Consider the following 22,834-nt stretch of genomic DNA (forward strand, 5'->3'; position numbering starts at 1 on the left):
GGGGTGCACGGTAACAGGGCTTTGCCTCACATGACCTGCCTCGAGTGTCAGCTGACCACTCAGTGCATGAAAGACGACGTGACTGTCCCTGCTAGCCATGGAGGTCACGTGCTCCCAGGACATGCCACCAGCTAGGTCTGCCGTCCACACCGCAGGTAAAAAGGATCAACACAGAGGGGTGGGGGGCAAGCTCCTCAGCTGCTGCTGGGCATGGGCTCTCAGAGATGGCTGCTGTGGTCACTGTGCTTGTCCCCTCTGGCTTGGGGTCCAGTGTTACCTCCTGGCCCAGGCCCAGCCAGCCAGCACCATGCTTGTCCCCCCCTGTATGAACCCAACACAGCTCCTCATGTCCCTGCTGGCTCCCAGGGGCTGAGGGTCAGACTCGAGGCCAGGGGGGAAGCAGTGGCAGTGGGCGCGAGGGTGGGACTCGGCCAGTTTGTGGCCCCAGGGGCAGCACTCTCTGTCCTAGGGTTCCGTCCACACCTCCAACTAGGGTCTGAGCCCTGATCTCCTTTCAAAGGGATTCTGACGCCAGAAATGTCTCTGGGGGCACAGGAGCTGGGACTGGTGGCTGCCAGGAGACAGCTGCAAGATCCAGGACAGCCCCTGTCCCCCCACCCCCCAGCCACAGGGCCCTGGGAGCGCGGCCCACGTGCAGCCCAGTCCCCCTGGGAGCCCAGACATCAGGGAGCGGCAGGGCCGGCCCAGCATCCGCCTGGAGCCACGGCCCCGGGCACGGCAGGCATAGGGTCCCCTTTGACCAGCATCCTCTGCGTCACAGTGTGGACCCTGACCTGGCCTCATGGCCTCAGAGGTTCAAGATGGAGCCTACAGCTGGCTGTGGCCCAGGTCAAGTGTCTCAGGGACATCTGAGCACAGGGAAGGGGCTGCTGGCCTCCCCCAGCCCCAGTGCCACTCTCTCAGGAAAGGAGGTATCTGAGCCGGGCGCGGAGGCTCACGCCTGTAGTCTCAGACACACGAGAGGCTGCGAGACCAGTGACTCCCCCTCAAGACTGGATCACTTGACCCAGGAGTTCAAGACCAGCCTGAGCAACATAGCAAGACCTCATCTCTAAAAAAATTTTTTAAAGGGGGTGTCTGAGTGGAAGGGCTACACACCTGAGGGGCCTTGGACCCACCTCTGCAAGAGCAGGCGACTCACATATGACATCCTGGGCACACCTGCCTGCCCCTGTGGCACCGACCCAGCCTTTGTCCTTACTGCCCTTCTCCGGGAATGCCCTCCCTGCCCTGACAACCGCCACCCCGTGGGCTCCCGCAGGCACCGGGGCTCTCGTACCCTCTGTTGGCAATCACTGCTCCTCCCACTGACACCTCTGTGGTGCCCCCAAGCCCGCACAGTCCCAGCCCCCCTCCAGCTGGTGGCAAGGAGCACCCTGAAGGGAAGGAGGAGGTGCCACCGCAGGGCCAGCTGCCCTCACAGGCGGCCCACCTGCGCCCCTCCGCCCACAGTGCCCCTCCACCGCCCGCCCTCCGCTTCCCTGTCCTGAGATGTCTCTGTCCGCTGCCTAGGAGCCCTGCGGCCTCCGGGCCCAGTTCTAAGCATGTGATTACGTATGCCGGTCCCCCCGGCCGCTTTGTTGCTGCAGAATCTGTTGTGGCAAACAAAAGTGCACTGGATTAGCCACAGTGGATTAAAAGATTTGCTTCTCAGAGTTTACCTAATAACCTAACAATCATGTCGATGGAAGCTTTGAACCCCCAGGACGCGCTTGCCGGGCTGACTGAGAGCTCCTGGCGGCTGTGGGCAGCGGGGCTGTGGCCAGGGTGATGACACACAGCCACGCTGTCCTCCCACCCAGCTCAGCCCACGGCCAGGCCAGTGTGCGCGGCTCCTGCCAACCCCCGCTGGGCAGGACTTGGGGAAGGGACAGACTCCGGGGAAGAGGGTGGAGGCCCAGGAGGGAGACCGGGCTGGGCCGGGCTGCCCTGCAGAGGGACAGGGCGCCGGGCCCGGCCCAGCCCCCGGACGCATCCACACCTCACACACAGCAGCAAGGACACGAGCAACATGGAGGTGACCACGGCGGGCAGGTGGACCGTCCCTACTGCGCTGCAGCGCACAGCCCTCCCCTGTCACCCTACAGTGCCCGCTCCTGCACACGCACGCGTGCACACGCACACATGTGCACACGCGTGCGCACACACACCAGCGTGCCCCCTTTGATCTCCAGGGGAGATCGCATTGACAAGCCCTTAATCGCAGCTGCCCTTGCGGGGCCTGTCCCCTGAAGTCCCGGGTAATGGGATTTGGCACTTCTGATCCACCCGGGCTGGCTGCTCCCCCTGTTATAGGTGGACATTTTTTTTCTTTTTATCGTTTCTTTTTCTTCTCGAAAAAAATGCTCCTTCTACCGCACTGACTTTTCATGGCTTGTCACCCGCCCCGGAGCAGAGGCCAGGACGCCAACGGTCCAGGCCGGTTGGGGGTCTTTGATGCCGCTCTGCGATATCTGACGTGGAAGACCCACCAGGGCGGGTTTGGGGTCCGTGGCGCGGTGGGATTCATCCTGCCTCGCGCTGCTCCCTTTGTCTCTGCCCCTGACCCTTCCTTGGGACACGTGGGGAGAGGGTCCGAGGGTGAGGGTGCGGCCGCACGTGTGGGCTCGCGCCTGGGGGTGGGCTGGGCCCAGGGCAGGGCCGCAGCCACGAGAACAATGGGCAGCAGGAGGACGTCCACCTGTCCACCCGTCCGTCCGCCCGCCCGCCCGGCTTACCTCACCTGCCTGGCTCCGTGCGCCTGCTCGCGCCCCACCATCCCGCCGTCTGCCATGATGGTCTTGCCGTCCGTCCGAGCACTTTCAGCCACTCCAGGAAGCAGGTCCCTGCTCTTGGCCACTGTGTGGCTGGGAGGCAGAAGCGTGACTCTAGGCTGCAGCTCGGGCTCCCGCCGCCGATTGGCTGAGGCAGGGACCAGATGACGGGCCTCGGAACCCTATGGTAGCCATGGCAACCAGCCCCTTTAGACACCGCCACCCCCAAGCCACTCCTGACTGCTGAGGGAGCAGGCAGCACTGCCAGTGGGCCCATGCCAGGGTCCCCTCGGAGGGCAGGTCGGGCACCGGCACGGCTGCATGGCAGCTGCACCCACAACAGCTATTCAGTGTCTGCATGTGTGTATTTCATTCATGTCTGGTGTGAGGGTCCTTGTCCTCCTCATGGCCTGTCCCAGGTCACTTCATGCCCTGCCTGACCCCCTGGTGGAGGTAGGAACAGTGACCTTGCCACCCGTTTGCAGCCTCTGCTGAGAGGAGGACTTCAGGTCAGGCTTGCCCCAGGGGCCAAAGGCCAGGCCCAGTCTGGTGAGAAAAGACTCGCTGGGGGCAGTGGGGGGAAGAGCAGGGAGAACCCCCACCCCAGGTGGGCAGAGCCACCTCGTGACCCAGCTCTGACGGCAAAGAGCGTGCCAGCTTTATCTCTCTCTGCCCGGAGACCACTCCAGCACACTCTCTTGGCCGCTGACTACTGAACACACCGGTGTGCTTACACGGTCCCCTCTCAAAAGCCCCCAAGGCCTCCAGGGTGGCCTTGCTCCCTGTGGACCTCGGCCCTCACCCAGCAGGACTCTCGGCTGTCGGCCACACAGCCTCGCTCGCTCGCATGGGAACCCCTCTCCACCCCTGGGTGTGCCAGCACCACCTCCTTGGCAAGGTCTCCACAGGCCCTGAGACCAGGGCCTCTCAGCATGGGTGTGACCTGCCATCGCTCCGCAGCCTGGCCATCCTGTGCTGCAGGGTGCTGACACCTCTGGGGCCACCGCAACACCTGTCTCTGACAGCCAGAAACAGCACCTAGCCTGTCCAAACGCCTGAAGGCTGAGTCCCACTTCCTGGCCCAGAATCCGGGCGAACAGCTCTAGGCCTGTGAGGAGCAGATGTGAGCCGCAGGCTTCCAGGAAGCCAGAGGGACTTGGGAGCCAGGGGGATCCTGAATGTGCGTCCCTGAGGGTCCTGCCTCCGAGGGAGTGGGCTCAGGGCTGGCCAGGCTGGTCCCAGCAGTCGGGCTTGGGGTGGGCCTGGCTGCAGCTGGCTTGGAGTACAGCTGGTCTCAGAGCCGCAGAACTCAGAGCCTGCTCGACCAGCCCCTGGAGGTGGCCCCAGACTTCACATCTTCACGCAGGCCTGGTCCACCCCGGCCCTGAGCTGCCTGTCAGGACAGAGCTCGCAGCCTCGAAGGGCCTCCCCTGCCGGGCTGGGGGCCACCAGCAGACAGTGCTGGTCCAGGGTGGGGTGTGGGCAGGATGTCGGCCTGGGCCAGCTGGCGCAGTTGGGGAGAAGGGTCGCAGTTGGGGAGAAGGGTCAGAGGCTGGAGCCCCGCTCTGGGGTACGGGGCCTGCTTGGGGCGGGCCCGGTACACTGCAGCCACGGAGCAGGGACTGCGTGGGCCACGCCACGGGGACGCTTGTCCAGCCAGGGCTCCAGTGCAGAGTGGCTAGAGGGTGTCGGAGGGAAAGAGACCCGAGGGAGCCGCTGTAGGTGGGCCATGGTGGTGCCACACGACAGGGAGAGGTGGCAAAGGCGTGAGGGTGGGAGAGCTCACGCATAGGCCACGGGGCTCGCGGTGGGCTCCCGTGGCAGCCCTGGGCTCTAGCACGCTGGCGGGTGCCCAGGCCACCACCAGGACGCGCCTGCTCTCCACACCCCTCCCTCCTGCCACACTGCAGCCACCGTCCAGCTGAGCAGGACTCAGGAGGCAGCTGAGAGCCTCAGGGTGAAGGGTCAGGCGCAGAACTGCGGACTGGGCGCAGGCTGGCCTCTTCCAGCCTTGGTGGAGCGATGGGGTCACTCCTGCCACCCTCCCAGGCCTCCGAGGCCCCAACTCCAAGGGACCCCTGCCTGCCCAGCCCAAAGCGGCAGCAACCACCCGCCCTCACATCCCCAGTCCAGCCTCGGCCCCTTTGACATTGCGGCGACTGCCCTCACGGACACGTGGCCCTGGCAGTCCCTGGGACACACAGGGCGGGGGGCGGGGGTGGCTCTTGGCACCTGAGGGCTGTGGCCGGTCAGAGCCAGCTGGTGCAGGGATGTGGCCAGTGCGGCACAGCTCTGCCTTCTGCCCACGTGACCTTGGCCAGTACAGCCTGTTCCCACCCCGGGAGCCTGAGGGGCTGCAAGGTCACAGAGGGGACCTGGAGGCTCTAAACAGACACACGGACTTCAGGAAGAGCCTGAGGAGGTCAATGGGGCCTCGGAAACAAGGATTTTGGAAGGGCGCTCTGAGGCAGGAGCTGGAGCAGGCAGGGGCCCGTGGAGGGCAGGGACTCGTGGCCTGGGTGCCAGTCCCAGGCACCTCCCTCGGCTCACACGGCCCACGGTTCCACGGGTGCTGCGTGAGCCGTGAGCCCGAGCTGTCTCTGTGCACGTGAGCGGGACTGCACAGTCCCTGCACCCCCAGCGGGGACCCCTCCCACGACCCGGAAGGCAGGTCCAGCCGGGGCCTGTCCCAGACCTGGGTCACTGTCGTATCCTGGGGTGGGGGTGAGTCTGTCACTCACTGAGGGCTTCTCAGCCTTCTCTGAGTCAAGGATGTCTGTGGTAATCTGATGAAAGCAATGTCACCACCTACCAGAAAAGAAGGCTGTTTGGATCCTCAGCCCAGGCCACCCCCAGGCCCCACCTCGCTCCTGCCTGACCTCCCCAAGTGGGGAGGAATAAAACAGCCTCAGGCCTCAGGGGAGGTGACTGGCAAAGGGTCTGGTGACCCGCTCAGCCCCCACACAGCTCCTCCCACTGGCAAGCCTGGGACACCTGGGGACCCCAGGCCTTGGGCCCAGGATCACAACCCCAAGTCGACACAGGCAGGGACAGACTCACCGCATCACTGCCAACAGGGAGACTGAGGCCTGGGTCTGGAATCTCAAGGCCCACAGCCCAGCTGGCCACACCCGCTCTGTGCCAGACCCAAGCCCCTCGGCGCCCCAGGGGTCTGACCCAGGGGCCCTACGGGTACTGGCAGGAGCCCACTGGGCCTGGGCGCCGGCTGGGTGGGCACAAGGTGGGCGAGGTGGCCAGCAGGGGTGTCCTGGGCACACACTCCAGTGGAGACCAGGGCAGACTGGGGCCGGGAGGAGCTCTGTCTGATTCAGTTCACGGCTGAACACGGAAACCAGCGTGTGGGGGCGCGGTCAGAACACCACAGCATTCGTGTCCAGACAACCAGGCTAGGCCTTGCAGGACCACCAGAAAGAAGATGGCTGAGCAGTGTCTGCTTTTGGTAAAATTTTTAAAAAGACTGTTCACAGAGCAGGGCTGTCAGGTGCGAGAACACTGGCGTGTGGGCAGCACCAGGACACGAGGGCAGAGACCCCCGGAACGGACAGACCAAGAACGCAGGGGGGTTCCCCCAGGCTGACCCCAGGGCAGGCCCCGCCCGCACTGACCTCCTGTGGGTCGTGCCAGGCCCAGGTCGGGCAGGTGCCTCCGACCCACCCCCTCTTGGGCCCTGGGGACACAAACACCCACTCTGCCTCTTCCACGTGAAGCCCTCCTCGTTCTCCCTGAAAACTGAATGGGCCCCAACACTCAGGACTCCTAGGCAGGGGAGGGGAAGGGAACCGGGGCACCCCTAAACCTCAGGGCAGGAACAGCCTCAGGGAACTGGGCTCAGCTTCCCACGGGGAGCCACACCCCCGTGCAGCAGGTCAGGCGGTGGGTACGGAAAAGGGGGCACCAAAGCCGCAGACCCCCACCCCCACCCCGTCCTGCATGACGGTGCAGACACAGGCTCCTACTTCAACAAGCTGCACCAGCTGGGCCCTCTGGTTCCCGCAGGGCACACACTAGGAACCCTTCTGGTCCCTCTAAGAGCCAGGCCACAGCCTACCTTCCCTGCCCTAGAGAATGTTCCAGAACGGACAGAGACATGCAATGGAAAGGGGCCGAGCACCATCAGCTGTACCCCAGGACACCTTTGCCTACGGTGGACCTTTGCCCAAAGAAAAGGAACGCGCCACATCAAACCTCAGTCTGCGCAGTGCGGCTGGGGACGGGCAGCTGGAGTCAGCACTCACAGGCCACACCAGGTCTCTGGGGCAGGGGCAGCGTGGCCAGGACCACCAGAGAACTCTGGGCTTCCAAGCACAGCAGCACACACAGGACTCGGCTCAGACTTTACTCGGTTCTGGCCCCACAGGCGTAAGGAGTATGTGACCCCGTCTGGGAAGGGCCTCTGCAAAGCCAACCAACCCACCCGCTGCCCACAGGTGACCCACAAGACCACCCCAGGCTGTGTCCACAGTGTCAGAGGCCCCGGCAGGGAAGGCTGGGCCTGGTGGCAGGGCACGGAGGGGCCGCGTGGTCACTTCCCGCTGGCTCTCTTCTGCACCACCGCGGGTTCCGCCAGCGCCTGCTGCTGCAGCTGCTGGAGCAGCTCCTCCACGTAGACCCTGAACAGAGGGACAGGGTCCTAGAGGGGAGGGGACGCAGTGAGGCTCATGCAGCCCAGAGCCCGGGAACTGGGGCGTGGAGGACCTGGGCTCTCAGGCCTGGCCACGGTGCCACACAGGCTGCTTGCCACCCCCTGGCCCCCAACCTGGAGAGCAGAGCCCTGCCGTGACTTGAGTGCCCCCTCCCCTGGGGAGGCCGGAGTCACATGCCTGCCCCCGGCTTTCCTATGGTCAAACGTAAACCCAGCAGAGGGAGTGGACAGACAGCCAGCTGCCACGCCACGGTGCACTCCCTGCCCCACCAGCTACCACAGGGTCCAGATCCTTCCAGGGAACAGACACAAAAGGGAAGACCCTGGGGACACCGAGTGGCCAAGCGGACCCACAGCAGCGAGGATCCCACTCTTCCCATGAGGGTCTTGGGGCAGGAGGGGCTGGGGACCTCCAGGGGAGGGGGTGTCCCGTGCTCCCCCAGCTGGGCAGAATGTCATGTGCGTCTGGCCGCTCCTCTCCAAGCCCACCCAGTGCAGGGACCGCGTCCAGGCTCTCCCCAAGGCAGAGCAGCTGCCCCAGCCCGCCGGCCGGCCACTGGGGTGGCAGCGCCGGCACACGCTCACCTTCTCTTCCAGGAGCCTCTGCTTCTCTATCGCCTCCTCCAGCGTCAGGCCGACCCACTCGGCCTCTGCCTCCGGGATGGCGAACTCCTGGGCAGGCAAAGACGGAACGCACAGTGAGGCCCAGGGCTGGCCCGGGCAGGGTGCCGGGGGCACAGGACAGGAAGTGCGGATGGATCCCCCACCTTGTATTTGTCATAGATGGCCGCCCTGCGCTCAGGGTCGTCCGGGTGCAGCTGGGGGTCCTGTCGGGCGAGCCTCAGCAGCATCCCTCGCTTCAGGTCCATCCCGAACTTGGAGCACAGGTCCTCCTTTGGGGTCTGGCAAGAGACTTTCATGGGACCAGGTGCTGACGGCAGGGCCCCACTTGCCCCGCCAGCCAGCCCCAAGGGGCCCTTCTCTAGCAGGCCAGGCGTGGGGGGACCAGGACAGGAGCAAGGCCATGAGCAGGGCAGCGGGTGGCTCTGCTGGCTCAGCCCCAGGGCGAGCCACCCGCAGTGACGGGCTCTCCTGCAGCAGGAGGGCCCCACCGGGGCTGCCCAGAGAAGGGCAGGGTCCCACTCACGTTTTGCTGTTGCTCCCCAGTGTGGGGCCGTGCTGGGCCTCCCTGGAGTCCCACTGGCCATGAGACCCCCCCCCCCCGCACACTGACCCCCGTGCACACCCCCACCCCTACTCCGCTTGCCTTGAGGATGTAGAAGTCAAACCCATAGGCCTCATCGATGAGATCCAGGGTCCGCATGGTCACAGTCACCGTGAACTTCTTGTCCAGGATTTCACTGTAGAGCTCACGCTCAAACAGCTGTGGCTTCCATATCTTCTTCACCCTCTTCGAGAGCTGGAGATGCGAGAGAGGCCCCATGAGTATGGCTGCTTCTCCCCACAGACCAAGGGGGGCCTGGCCTGTGGGGTCCCCAGATGGCCTCATGCTTCCCTGGAAGACGCTCCATCACAGACCCCTGCTAACAGACCCGGGGCGCAGAGCTGGGTGGATCAGGCCCCCGGCCCTCAACCTGGCTGTGCACCTACTGGCTTCTCCCTTGCTAGCTCGGCACCCCCCACCCTTGCCCCCAGGGTGCTGATGTGAGGGGTGATACGAACACAACTGTACCCCCAGGGGGCACAGGCCCTCACAGCCCAAACCAGGGACCAAGGGGCCTGAAGCAGAGGGAGAAGCCAGCCTGGGAGGCCGGGAACCCAAGGTGATAGGCGTGGAGGTCTCAAACGCACAAGTCTCCCCGCAGAGGACTCAGCAGCCCCCCCAGGACTCCCACCGAGAGCAGTCTCAGGAGCCTGGGCTCGGGCCCTCGCAAGCCGCCCGACCGGCCTGAGTCTCGGCCCTCCTGACCGCGAGCGAGGAGCGCGACAGCCTCGCCCCGGTCCGCCGATGCAGCGGGGCCCCCCCCGCGGGCCCCGGGACCCCCAGACCGCGGCCCCCCTCCAGACCCCAGCCCCCCCCACGGCGGCCCCCGGACCCCCAGACCGCGGCCCCCCTCCAGACCCCAGCCCCCCCCACCGCGGACCCCGGACCCCCCCACCGCGGACCCCGGACCCCCCAAACCGCAGCCCCCGCCCCCCCCAGACCGCGGCCCCCGCAGGTGCCCCCGCAGCGCCGCGGGAGCCCCACCTTGTCGTTGTTGGTGTATCTGTGGCCCAGGATCCAGCCCTCGCCGCCCCACAGCCCGCGCTGCGACTCCGGGGGGAAGTAGAGGGGAATGGGCACGTCCTCCACGCGCTCCCGCTGCCCGTTCTTGGGGTTGACCCTGAACTTGGCCCCGTGCGGCCGGTAGTGCACGGGCGCGGGCGCGCGCGTCTCCTCCAGCGAGCGCAGGTAGTGGCCCGGCAGGCGCGCGCAGATGCCCTGCCGCAGCCGCAGCCGCCACCACAGCCCGACGGGGAACTTGTGCAGCGGCATCGCGCCGCGCCCGGAACCCCGCGCCCGCCGGAACCGGAAGCCGCCCCGCCGCGCCCGCGAGCCCAGCCCGCCGCTGATTGGCTGCGCAGACCGTCCGTCTCCCCCCTCGTCCCGCCCCCGTCCTCGGGGACCGTGGACAGCACCTTGCGAGACGGCGGCGGCTCCAGGCACCGTCCGCAATGCGCGGCCCCGCCCGCCCGCCCGGGAAAGAGCGCAGGAAAAAATGTGAAAACGCGTTTAGCTTGAAAATCACTGTAGAATATTGAATTCACCAATCACATTGATATCAGATCTACATAAAAATATATTAGAATTTTACCCAAAAAAACACCATATATCCATGTTTCCCCCGTTTACGAGCCTAGAAATTGCTTTGGTGGTCAAGGGCAGGGTGGCTGGGGGTGGGGCAGGCCCCCAGGGAGGAAGGCCGCACCCTGGACAGGACCCAGAGCAGAAGTCCCCGGGGCCAGAGGTAGGGAGGGCCCCACCCTGGGCCTCCGCAGCCAGCTTCTCAGGGGTCTGGCCGGAGACCCCGGGTGCAGACAGCAGCCCCTCCACGCTGGCCTGGGGTGGGGCAGGGCTCCTGGCCCCAGCGTCCTCCACCAGGCTTCAAGAGCGGGAAAGCCAGGTTAGCAGCCCCTGCACCAAGAGCATGCTCCCCACACAAGGGTCCCAGAGCCAGGGTAGGCAGTGACACAGCAGGGAAAGCTGTGCCTTGTACACCACGTCCCCAGCAGCTGCAGCTCCCTCCCCAGGAGGCTCCAAAGCCAGAGTGAAAGGACAGGCAATGGCCACCAGCTCTCTGGGGACTTTGACCTCTCCCCATGGTGACTGCAGCAGCAGAGGATGCCTGTACCCAAGGCAGGCTGGCACTCGGGGCACGCAGTGCCAGGAGGGCACAGTGGCCAGCCTCAGGGGTGGGCTCAGGCCTCCTTGGCCCTGTGGGTCTCGTATCACAGCCTCACAGGGGAACAGGGCAGTGAGGATTCCTCCTCCCCGTCTGAAACCACTCCCAGGTCAGCAGGGCAGATCTCCCTCTGCACAGGGCACCCCTGCTCCCCACGCAGCCAGGCCCCAGCAGCCACCAGACAGCAGTGACCCGTCACAGGGAGCTGTGAGTGCTGGTGAGGGCTGGGCCTCTCCTGGGGAGGAGGAAGCAAGAGGGTGTTCAGGCCAATTTTATTCAGCTGGACATCGGTCGAAAGGCGCTGGACAGGGCTCCTCCGCTTGACCCTGCTCCCGGCTGAAGAGGTCACCGGAGAGCAGGGGCCCCGAGCCAGCATCACGTCACCGTGTACAGCTCTTCCCCATCGTTCCTGCAGATCTGATAGTGGCAGGGGAGCCGCTTTGGGCAGGCCCAGGGCTCCGTGTGTCCCTCCCGGGGCGGCAGCAGCAGCGCCGCGCTCCCCGCCAGCAGCACGTGCCAGACGCTGTGGGTGTAGAAGTAGTTGTTGGCAGTCATCAGGGAAGTGTAGATGCCGACGCCCGCAGAGGCCATGGAGATGCCGGGCAGGAGGTAGAAGGCCCAGCGCTGCCACGAGCTGGGGTAGCACTGGCGCCGGTGCCCGCAGCGGTACACCTGGAGAACACAGCCGGGCAGGTGTCAGCACAGGTGGGGCTGCAGCTGCAGCTCCCGGGCCCAGGGCCGGTGGTCACAGGGAGGTCCAGCCAGGCCCGGGCAGCTAACCATGAGGGTGAGCTGCTCCGAGGCGGCTCGAGGGCACAAGGCCCAGCCTCAGACACACAGCTGTGCCGGGCCTCTGGACACCGCTGGCAACCCCTGGTAGACCTGGGGCATTTGGTGGCCAGAGCAGGAGTGGGAATACGGTCAGAATGAGGGGCCAGGTCCGGCAGGAGCACCTGCCTGCCCCAACTCCTTACCCACATGGAGACCATGATCACGAAGGCGAAGAGGCAGGGCCCCATCATGTTCCAGGCGCCCCTGCGGTCCAGCTGCAAGGACATGGCGATGACCAGTGTGCCCAGGAGAAACAGGACCTGTGCAAGACATGGGGATGACTGCAGGGCCGTGGGAGCCCTGGGTAGGTCGTCTGCGAGGGCACAGGACCCAGCAGGAACAGACAGCTGGGGCAGGCTGCACCCCGCTGTCCCCCAGCCCCTGTGCCTGCCCTCCTTGGAGCGGATCTGTCCCCTCCTGCAGCTGCTGTATTGCATCCACAGGTGGGTGTGGCCTTGGCAGTTCTGGGGCACAGACACGGCCAGGCAGGTACCTCTAGAAGGGACCAGAAGGTGATGCCCCTCCCTAAGGTAGGACACTGTCACACAAACTGGATGGCCACATGTGGCAGCTCTGTGCCCATACGCTCATCTACTCCCAGCACCCCTGGGTTTCAAGGTGGCCTCAGCCTCCCCACTGCTGCTTCAGGGCAGGGGCTCCCACGCCATGTCTCCCTCAGACACCTCATCCCACAACCTGCAGTTCTCCCTCTCTGCAAGCTCATGTCCCCCACACTCAGCCCAGCTGGACCCTGATGCTTCCAAGCCTCCCCTCTGCCACCCTGTGCCTTGACCGTGGGGCTCCCACGGGCCCTCAGGGCAGCACCCATCCTGCAGCTCCCAGACCAGACCCAGTGGGGACAAAGGGTGCAGCTCGTGGGCACCAGGCCACCAGTCTCCATCAGCCAGGACCCGCCGCTGCAGAAAGTCCCGTGTCCCTGGCACCAGGGACCCCAGGAGCATGGCTGGGCATTCTCAGGGAGGCCTGGCCTGGGGTGGGCTCCAGGCCCCTCTCAGAACAGGGCCCTGGGAGAAGGCCTGGGGGCCTCGGCTAACCCTGCCCACCACCTTCCTTCCTGGGATCCCCCAAACAGCCAGCACTGTTCCCTGGCAGCTGCCTACGGCTCCTTCTGCGAGAAGCTGGCACCACCAGCCGTGGCCCCAGCACCCTTGCTGGCCTCCCCCTCCTCCCCGCGTTGTGCGCACCTCCCTCGAGGGCCTCTGCTCCCCTGCAGCCCCACCCCCAGTGCTCAAGGGCCGAAGGCCACGCACATATTTGAGGACTGTCTTCAGTCTCGCCATGCAGAGGATGGTGACCCAGATGGACACTCCGGAGCCCAGGAAGTCACAGTACTGCAGCGTGTCGTAGTTGAGGATGCACAGCACGGCCTTGCCAGGCTGGTCGCAGGCGTGGTAGAACTGCGGGCCGCGGGTGCACAGTGAGCACAGGCCCAGGCCTCCCGCCCCAGGGTCGCCGTGGGAGCGGCCTGGCCTACCGTGGAGAAGAACATGGTGTAGGCGTAGACGGCGGCCTCCACCAGGAGGAAGCGGTGCACGCAGATGGCGATGGGGGCCAGGAACACGAGGTTGCTGAGCGTGAGCAGCAGCACGGCCGCCCGCTGCTGCGCGTCCGTCTGGGCCGTGCTGTTGTCGGTGCAGCTCCAGCCACGCCAGCCTGGGGCCACGCAGCACCCGGGGCTGAGGCCGGGCCGCGAACCTCAGGGCCCACCCCGAACCCCCTTCCTCACCCAGGAGCAAGCCCGGCGGGCATCGGGGGGAGGCACTGCCACCCCTGGGGATGCCTCACTGTGCCTGTGCCTGGGTGGACGGTGGGCAGCTGGTGGGGGCCTTGGGGACGGAGGGAGCAGGCATTCGCCCCTGCTGTGCCCTGCAGGGGTGCTCTCCCCAGCCCCCGGTGGAGCTGTCCCCAGGAATGGCTGGGAAGCCACCAGCAGCCGTGTCCCAGGCACACAGGGCTCTGGCCCTCACCTGCCTTGCAGCTGCATCCCGCGTACATGTAGCCGTGTCTGCGGAGCATGGCGCACTGGCCGTAGGATCCACAGCTGTCCCAACAGGGCATGAGGTACAAGGTGGCCTGCACATGGACCCCGGCCTGCTCACAGTACCTTTAGGGAAGGGGCCACAGAGGGCAGCTGCAGCATTCTGCAGGCAGGCATACCCCTGGTGCTCCCCATAGGCCGATGGACATAGGAACCCAGAATTGGGGGCTCCACAGCCAGCAACAGCCCTGGAAGAAATGCCCCTTCCCCCGGGTTCACTCCCGGACTCCAACCTCGGGCAGCCCCAGGCCTAGTCCTGAGTGGGATGACCTGGCGCCTGCCCACGCCCCGACCCCGGGTGCACTCACTCTGGACTCTTGGGGCACACCAGTTGCAGGGACAGGTACCAGTTGTCTGTCTCTGGGTAGGGGATGATGAGGTTGGCCTTGTGGGACGAGGCGCTCAGAGACAGGCGGTAGCCCTGGAAGAAGGCTGTGGGGGTGCCGGAAGCCGGTCAGAGGCAGCCAGGGGACGGCTGGGCACCCCGCCGCCACTGCCTGCCCATCACACCTGTGGTGCAGTTGTGAGAGGTGTTGAAGCTGAGGAAGGGTGAGGCAGCATTCACGCAGACCACCACCAAGGTGCCGTTCGCAATCTCCGTCTGTAAGCGGAAGCAGGGCAGGGTTGGCCCCCGCGAGCCAGTCTGGTGCTGGGTGCCTTTCTCTGGAGCTGCTACAGGCCCAGGCCCGACCCGCGACCCTTCCTTCCCAGGTGTGGGACGCCCTGCCACAAACCACCTCGAATCCTCACGACTGCACGGCCTGGGTGTCCCGTAGGGGAGGGCCCCTCCTCACATGACCCCTATTCCGGCCCATGCCTGCCGGGGCACTCTGTGGCCTGAAAGGTCGCCCTGATCCGGGCTGTGTGTCAAAGTGGGTGCACGAAGGCATGGACAGGTCCGAGCCCAGGCCCCGCGGCCTGCCAGGACAGCGGTACCTTGTTGGTCCTCAGGGAGATGGTGAGGGAGCCCCCGCTGTCCATGCCTGTGTTGAGGTGGAGCCGCATCACGGAGGGTGTGTCCAAATGCGCCGTCATGGAGACCCTGTCCAGGGGCTGGAAGTGCACAGACAGCAGATCGAAGTCCTCCCGAATGACCTGGTAGCTCAGGAGGCAGACGGGGCCGCCACCCCACCCGCCATTCCTGCCCAGGTCCCGGCGGCTGGGGCCCGGGGACAGCTGCACAGTGGAGGTGTTGTAGGTCCCGTTTTGGCTGCTTTGCAGAAGGTGGGGGTAGGTCATGCTCCAGGGCCTGCAGGCTGCCAGAGGACAGCGGGCTCAGCTGCAGGAAGGCCCGGGGCCCAAGGAGGGGCAGAACCACTCCCAGCCCTCCCCCTGCAGCCCACCTGTGAGGGCAGCTACAGCACTGAAAGCCACCGCCTCGTGGGGTCCTGCCAGGCTCTCAGCTGTCACTTGCAGCCACCGGCCCCAAGGTGGCGAGGGCAGCAGCAGGTGGCAGGGCCAGGGGGGGCTGGTGCAGGTGAGCACCTTCTGGAAGTTGCTAGGCAGGGTGACGGAGCCCACGGTGAGACGCACGGGGCAGCCCAGGCTCCCGTTGGACGCACAGCCCTGCAGCTCCAGCCGCAGCTCCTGCGTGTGCTCTGGGATGAAGATCCTGCAGCCAGGGGGAGGCCTTGCGAGGGGGGCCGAGCACTCGCACCCACTCCGCGCGTGACCCCAGGGCCCCGGGCTCCACTCGCTCCCCCACCCCACCAGACCCGAAGGCTGGAGCTGTAGGGCGTCCCCCACTCACTTGAGGTAGCTGGGGCGGGAGAACAGGGTCAGCAAAAGAGGCACGTCGGGCTCCATGATGGAGGCCTCGAGCGCCCGGATGACCAGCATGTCAGGCTGCAAGGCGTAGTTACAGGTGGGAACAAAATCCTGGGGAGCAGACGACGAGGTGTGGGGGTCGGACCCAGTGGGGTGGCCCGGCCCCAAAGAGCGGACAATGGGACTGGCCGTCCACGCACCCAGGGCTCCGCCCTGACCCCTGAGCCCTGGAGGGCAGCCCTCACCTTCACCTGGATCTTCTGGGAGGAGGGGGGCAGGTGGGCAGCCACAAACCAGTCCCCAGGTGCCGGGTGGGAGACGTTGACGGAGACGTTGCCCAGCAGCATGGCGCTCAGGGGCACGCTGATGTGGAAGGACGGCGGCACCGCGGTGTGGTCCGGGAAGCTGGCGCCCAGCGGGTTGATGACTGGGGGCGCGCCAGAGCGGAAGTGCCTGGAGACAGCAGAGCAGGGTCAGGGGTCAGGGGCAAGGACAGGGCCACGGCCAGGCACGGTGGGCGGGCGGGCCACCACCTACACAGTGATCTCCACGTCGGGGCACGCCGGGCCACCGTCCCGGGACACTTTTAGCAGCCAGAGCAGCAGCACGGTGTCGGGGGGCACGTGGAAGCGGAAGAGCCTGGCGCTGCCGTACCAGCTGTAGAAGGACAGAGTCTGCGGCTCCTGCGAGAAGTGCTCGGACACCAGCCCAGCCTCTGCGGGGAGAAGGGACCGTCACGCAGGGCACAGACGGGGGGACGAGGAAGCTCCGGGCACGTGGGCTCCAGCCGGAGGCCCCCAGAGGGAGAGGACTCGGGAAGCCGTGGGTGGGCAGACCTGGAGCCCCTGACTCGCCAATCTTGACCCTGGCAAAAGCCGCTGCCCACTCTGGCCCCTGGAGGTTGTCTTGGGCCCGTGCGAAGTTTCTGCTCAGCCCCCTCTCCCAGATGCCCACATCCCACCCACCGGACCCAAGGCCTGGTCACACCACGCCACTGCAGCAGCTGCACGGCCCCCGCAGCACCCGCCACCCCAGCTGCCTTCAACCTCAGAAGGCCCCCCCACTCTCCAGGGCCAACCCCTTCCTGCCCAGCGGTCAGTCAGCTCCACCGCCTGCACCGCAGCCCTGGCACATCCAGGCCAAGGTCAAAGCTGAAGGACACAGGGGGTGGTCAGCCAGGAGTCCATGCCCCTCCTCACATCTGCCCCGGGTGCTGGACACGGGGACATGCTCCGCTCCCCCCCCCCAGCCTGTGTCTGGTCGGGCCACTCCACTGGACAGGAGGAGGCTCAGGTCCAGAGGCCGCTGCTCCAGCCTGTGAAGACTTGGGACACAGCCAGACCGGAGCCCAAGTCCCCCCTTACCCAGGAAGAGATCCTGAGTGGGGCAGGGCACCCCATGCCAGAAGCCTGGCCAGTCCTGGGGACAAGGGGCAGCTGGCCTCTGTGCTCCAAATGCGTGAAGCTCCTAACTACCTGTGAACTAAAATAAAATTTTAAGGCTCACCCCCCCCCCCACCGGCTGACTGAATGGACCCTCTCGTGGCCAAAGGAACATCCTAAAACTAAATTGCCTGCCAGGAGGAGGGAGGTCAGACATGCCTCATCAGGCCCTCCTCCCTTCTTGGGGACATCCTTTGTAACCCATTAACAAGCCTAAGGATATGCAAAACAAAGCTACGGACCCTCAATTTACACAACAAATCTACGTCCTGATAAACAGCAACTATGTTAAAACATTCCAAGCCTTTAGACAAAAAACTTCATGTCTTTAACCAATTACAAGCCAAAGAATCTTTAAACCCACCTATAACCTGTAAGCCCCCCAGCTTCGAGATGGGCCACCTTTTCGGGCCAAGCCAATGTATGCCTCCCACGTATTGATTTATGACGTTACCTGTAACCCCTGTCTCCCTGAAATGTATAAAACTAAACTGTGACCCAGCCACAGTGAGTCCACTTGCTCAAGGCCTCTTGGGCATGGCTCTGGGTCATGATCCTCAAATTTGGCTCAGAATAAATCTCTCTAAAATTATTTTACAGAGTTTGGTTTCTTTTCCGTGGACATACCCTTAGGGCACATTGCCCATGCCCCGTGGTGCAGGGCGAAACAGGAGCCCACAGGAGATGCACTGCCCACGGCCCCAGACCAGGACTCCCCAGGGCCCCGGCCCCGGCCCCAACTCGGCCGCATGCCCTGTGTGACCTTGGGCTTCCTGTCCCCTCTGTAGGTCCCCGCTTCCTCTGGGTAGGCTGAAGTGGACAGCCCCTCCCTCTTAGGTTAATGACCAGCAAAGTGTTTCAGGAAACAGTGTATTGTGGACACAAAAGGGGTGGCCTCATTCTCCTCTGAGCTTGGTGCTCCCCACCCAGCCGTCTCCCTCTGCCCCACTGGGAGAGCAGCCGGCTCATGCCACCCCGGCAGCAGGCCCCCTGCTGTCCCAGCCCCTCCAGGAGGGGGGTGGGGTGCCAGGTGAGCAGCCAGCTCTCCTGCCGGCCTCCTGACCCCTCCCATAGAGGCACCTGGAGAAGACATAATGGCCTGTTGGCAAAGCCAGTCCAAGCTCCATCCAGAGGAGCCTGGGCCGGGGGGCTGGGCAGGGGTAGGCTCCGCCCACAGTGTATTCCAGGCTTTCCAGGTATCAGGTGGGTGCTGGTCACCAAGTCCCACCCACTCTGCTGTGGCTTGAGTGCCAGGAGCTGCGGACACTCCAGAGGTGCTGCAGGCCCTGGGCTGGAAGATGACACGGGCAGAGAAAACTAAAGTGCCCTGAGCTGAGGCAGGGCCGCCCCCCGGACCACGGTGTCCTGGAGGAACAGCCAGCTGGACACCCGCCTCCGAGGCGGACAGGCAGTGGAGGTCACCTGCAGTGTGCAGCTCCCTGACCCGCCACGGGCAAAGCCCTTGGGCCCTGTGTCCTGGAGTACCAGCCTGAGGGCACCCAGAACCCTCTGGTGAAGTTTCAGCAGGTGCATGAGAGATAAGATCTGCTCAAGGTCATTGTAACACCCACTCCCTAACTCCCAGGGCCACCCGGCCCCTCCGGGCCTCTCCGAGGGCTCTGCAGCCCGACTGCCCTGCCCCAGATGCCCACACCATTACCTTGGTGAACCAGGCTGTTAGCATGGTGGACTGAGCCAGAAGTGACATCAGGAGAGGTGAGGAGGGCTGGAGACACACACCCCGGCCCTGCCCCATGGCCCCTCCATGGACACAGGGCTGGGCAGCGGGGAGGGGAAGGTCCCTGAGCCTGTCCTGGGAACCCAGGTGAGGGTCCTCTGCCCCGTACCCTGCAGACCAGGACCCTGCCCACCCACACTAGAAGGGGGTGAGGGGCTGAGCCAGGTTCCCCCACGCTGCCCCCACCCAAGTGTTCCCTCTCCACATACCACCCCACCGTGACCCCTCACCCACGCCCGATCCCTGGAATACAGGAAAGGGGGGCAGTATCCAGTGGATCAGTTTAATCAGGAGCACGATCCTGGGAGGAAACTGCCTTTCACTTCAAGCTGTGCCCTGTGCCAAGCTCAGAAGCCAGAAGGCGCAGCCCTCAAAAGAAACCGGAGCTTGGAGGAGCAATATTTCAGAGAAGGGGGGCAGGGGCCGGCCGCCAGCCCCGGGCAGCACGGGAAGAGCTGCCTATGCTCAGGGGGCACCAGAGTGGCCGGGGGCACGTGGACCCTCCTAGCCAGCCGAACGCTGGACCCCTGGGACTGCCCGGCCTGGCAGTCCCGGCCTCAGTCCCTCCCCCTGGTCTAGCCACCTCTGTGGACCTCATTCAGGGTGGGGGACCCTCTGGGAGCAGAAATGCAAAAGGAGCTCAACAAGTTCCCCAAGAAGGGGGATGCTCTTTTCTCAGACCCGCCCTGGGTCCCTGGCTGCTCGGGGCCGGCTGGAGCCCGGCCGCCCGGAAGCAGGGACAGCCGTTGGAAGTGAAAGCGCTTGTGTGGTGGTCACCGGGCGGGGGGACACGACGCCCAGGGCCCTGCTCCAGAGCCCGAGGAACTTTCCCCGCCTCTGCCCTTCTCCCGGCGCAGGTGTCCTTCCCCGCGGGCGTCTCCGCGAGTCCCACCTGGGCGCGAAGGGGGGAGGGGGGGAGCGCGCTCGGGGGCCCATCTGGCCGGACCGGGACGGGGACAGAGGAGGGGCGCGGCCATCCTTCCCACCCCGCCCTCCAACACCCGGCGCCCGCAGCCCGGTGAGCGCACAGGTGCCCGCAGGTGAGTCACAATGCGGCCCCGCCCGGGCTCCCGCACGCGCCCCCGGACTGCGCTTGCCCGTCAGCGCTCGCTCACCGCTCTTCCTGCTGTCGCCGGCGGCAGGCGGGGGCCGAGCGAGCAGCAGCAGCAGTAGCAGTGGCCCCGCCACCGCCACCGCCACGGCCACCGCCTCGCTCCCGCTCCGGGTCCCAGCCCGGCCCATGGCTCCGCTCGGCCCGGCGCTACCCGCCCCGCGTCCGCCGCCGACCGCCCCCGCCGCCACCCGGGCGGCCGCCGCCGCAGTCTCTGCCCCGGGCTCCCATGGCCCGGCGGGTCCCCGCCGCCGTAGCCCCGGGCACTTCCGCCTGCGAGGCCCCGCCCCGCGGGGAGCCGGGTCGCCAGGGCGCGGGCGGGGTGGGGCTCGGGCAGCCGGGTCCGGGGTGCGCCGGCGGGGGGTTGCGGGGTCGCCGGAAACCGGGTCGGAGGGGCGCCGGCGGGGGGGGGGCGGAGAGCTGGAGTGGGGGGCGCGGGGGGGGCGCGGGGAGCCGGGATGGGGGGCGGGGGGGGCGCGGGGAGCCGGGATGGGGGGCGGGGGGGCCGCGGGGAGCCGGGATGGGGGGCGGGGGGGCCCGCGGGGAGCCGGGGCCGAGGGGCTCGGGCCCCGCGAGGACGCGAGCTCCGAGGAGCGCGAGGGAAGAGGGTGGGAGGGAGGTGACGAAGGGCAGGGAACGCGGACCGGCGACCTGGCGCGCGGTGTTGGGCCACACCGGGCAGGAGAGGATGCCGGGTCACGTGGGGTGCACGGGGTTCGGGCAGCGGAGGAGTCACACGGGACGGAGGAGTCGCCCGCGACCCAGAGCTGCCGCGGGGGCACGGGACCGAGGGGTCGCGCGGGGCGTGAATTGGAACGCGCAGGAGATGCCAGGCGGTGGGAGGTGACGGAGCGCCCCAGACTTCTTCCTGGAGGCTCTGGGACCCCCACGGTCGGTCGGTTCGCTGAACTGAGCCACGCTGCGGGCCGGACGCGCGGCGACGAGGCCGGGCCGAGCCCCCGGGGGCTGCGGGGGGCGCTGGGCTCTGGCCGGGCGCAGGGGCTCCCCCCACGGTCCGCGCGGGCCGGAGCCGGTCCCCTGACCGCGTCGGGGTCCCCAGGCCGGGACCCTCAGGCCTTCGCGCCAAAAAGCTGCTACTACGAGTGTGTGTAAAAAATGCTTTTATGGAAACATGAAAAGGTTCCCTGTGAGCGATTTTAGTATGCGATAAAGGCGGCGGGATTAACTCCTCACGCTTCGCGCCGGAATGGATTCCAAACAGATTAAAGATTTGAGCACAAAAAAGGAAACCATAAAAGCGCTAGACGCTAAAAGAAAATTGGGGGGACTTTGTCAGAGTCTGGGGGGGGAGGCTCTTCTGGGTATAGCACTAAACTCGGAAGACGTCGGAGGTAAGACTGAGAAACAATATGGTAAATGAAAATTTTTCTGCAGAGAAAAACTGCCTAAGTGAAGTTAAAAAAACAAGCCACAAACGGGGGTGGGGGGTGTGCTTGCAACTCTTGCCACAAAGGGCCAATCTTATTAAGGTTAACACTAAAGAGCTACAAATCCATGATCCCACCAGGAAACGACCAGAGAATGCCTTGCCAACTGGGTTCCTGAAAAGGATATGCAAATGACACGGGACAGGCATCCACTTCCCTCCTAAGGGAAATGCAAATTCAAAGGCACTGAAATGACTTTTTTCTTTCACCTAATTAATTGGCAGAGATCTAAAAGTGTAATCACACCGAAAGGGTGACATTGTGGCCAAGGGACGCGCTTGTTGTAGCCGGTGAGTGTCAGGGTGAGCCGCAGGGGAGGCTCTGGACTCCTCCACCAAAATAGAGCACCGCGCCTCGGATGCGGCAATTCCACATCCCAATGTCCCCGCGGCCGCGTCCACCGCTGTGTGAGGCTGCACGTGCCCACCGCTGTCCGGCACAGCACACACCTGGACGTGGGCATTGGCTGGTGGCCGTTCAGACCGTGCCTGTTCACACACACCAGGACGTGGGCATTGGCTGGTGGCCGTTCAGACCGTGCCTGTTCACACACACCTGGACGTGGGCATGGGCTGGTGGGCGTTCAGACTGTGCCTGTGCACACACACCTGGACGTGGGCATGGGCTGGTGGGCGTTCAGACCGTGCCTGTGCACACCGCAGCTCAAACGCCGCACTCCGGTGCGGCTGCAAAAGGAGGAACGGGAAGCGCTTTGCGCTGGTTGGAAACGGACTACCAGATACAGCAGTAGCTGGAACAAAAGGGAGGAGCAGGGCCGTGTGCTCATAAAGCTGCTGTTTTTGTAGAAAAGGGAGAAAAATACATTTCATTGGTGCGCATCGAAGGCACAGAGTAACTCTGGAAGGACCCAGCAGCCGGCTAGCCTGGTTGACCCTGGGGGAGGGGACCTGGTGTCGTGGGGGGGGGGGTGGTGTCGACTGTACCAGTTTGTACCTTTTGAACTCTGTATTTGGTGGTGGGCAGGGAGGATCTGGGGTGGGGGAGAGGAAGCTGACCCGGAAAACCCAAGGCCACCGATGGCCAGAGAAAAGGAGGTGGAGGGTGTTGGCCTGGGAGGAAGGAAGCCCTAGGTACAAAGCCATCAACAGATCCTTTGTTCCCCTGGAATCTGGGCTGGGCCCCCCTCAGCCCTGGCTGCAGGGGGCTCCCAGGTGGTTCTCAATTTAAAGGGACAGAGGTCACATTCTGGATTTTGCTGAGCGGTGATTTTAGTGTGCTGCGCCTCCCCACTGAGCTGGCTCCGAGTCACGCGGGGACAGCAGCTGTGGGCAGCAGCACCGGGACTGTTCCATCTAGGTCCACTCGCTGCTCCAGGCTGGGCTCAGACCGCCCCCACAGCCCTCCCCTGAGTGTGTCACCTTAGTGAGGTTCTTGTGCCCAAGTTCCCCACTGGGGAGGAAGGGAGGCAGCAGTCCCCCCACCCTGTGCTGCATATGAAGGCTGGTGAACTTGCAGGGGGACAAGAAGCCCTGGGCTCTGCTGAGTCGCCGAGCAGTAGCAGGGGGAAGAACTGCAACACACAACGCAGCTCAAGCACGCTGGCGGCCAGGGCGCACATTGAAACCAGGCACCTGGT

The 22,834-nt window shown here is 65.4% G+C and overlaps 2 protein-coding genes across 3 annotated transcripts; both read right to left on the reverse strand.

The window, feature by feature from the left end:
• Positions 1–7,116: 7,116 nt before the first annotated feature.
• On the reverse strand, positions 7,117–9,972 carry MRPL28 (mitochondrial ribosomal protein L28). Its single transcript, XM_045540979.1, has 5 exons — positions 9,647–9,972; positions 8,705–8,857; positions 8,205–8,339; positions 8,023–8,109; positions 7,117–7,425 (listed from the first exon to the last, which is right to left on the reverse strand). The coding sequence occupies exons 1-5, from the start codon at positions 9,932–9,934 to the stop codon at positions 7,318–7,320; spliced, it is 771 nt and encodes a 256-aa protein (XP_045396935.1). The 5' UTR covers positions 9,935–9,972; the 3' UTR covers positions 7,117–7,317.
• A 198-nt stretch (positions 9,973–10,170) lies between these two features.
• Positions 10,171–19,955, reverse strand: PGAP6 (post-glycosylphosphatidylinositol attachment to proteins 6). 2 transcript variants are annotated; one of them, XM_045540952.1, is made up of 13 exons: positions 19,794–19,955; positions 16,036–16,213; positions 15,744–15,951; positions 15,482–15,609; positions 15,075–15,343; positions 14,668–14,987; positions 14,242–14,332; positions 14,040–14,163; positions 13,661–13,797; positions 13,168–13,346; positions 12,944–13,090; positions 11,816–11,932; positions 10,171–11,513 (listed from the first exon to the last, which is right to left on the reverse strand). In XM_045540952.1, exons 1-13 carry the CDS (start codon positions 19,918–19,920, stop codon positions 11,217–11,219), a joined length of 2,322 nt encoding a protein of 773 aa, XP_045396908.1. In that variant the 5' UTR covers positions 19,921–19,955; the 3' UTR covers positions 10,171–11,216. The 2 variants fall into 2 exon arrangements, with proteins under 2 accessions (XP_045396908.1, XP_045396909.1); XM_045540953.1 differs by lacking the exon at positions 19,794–19,955 and adding an exon at positions 18,601–18,617.
• Between the last annotated feature and the right edge of the window lie 2,879 nt (positions 19,956–22,834).

The sequence above is a fragment of the Lemur catta genome, chromosome 2 (assembly GCF_020740605.2).
Source record: "Lemur catta isolate mLemCat1 chromosome 2, mLemCat1.pri, whole genome shotgun sequence".
Lineage (NCBI taxonomy): Eukaryota > Metazoa > Chordata > Mammalia > Primates > Lemuridae > Lemur > Lemur catta.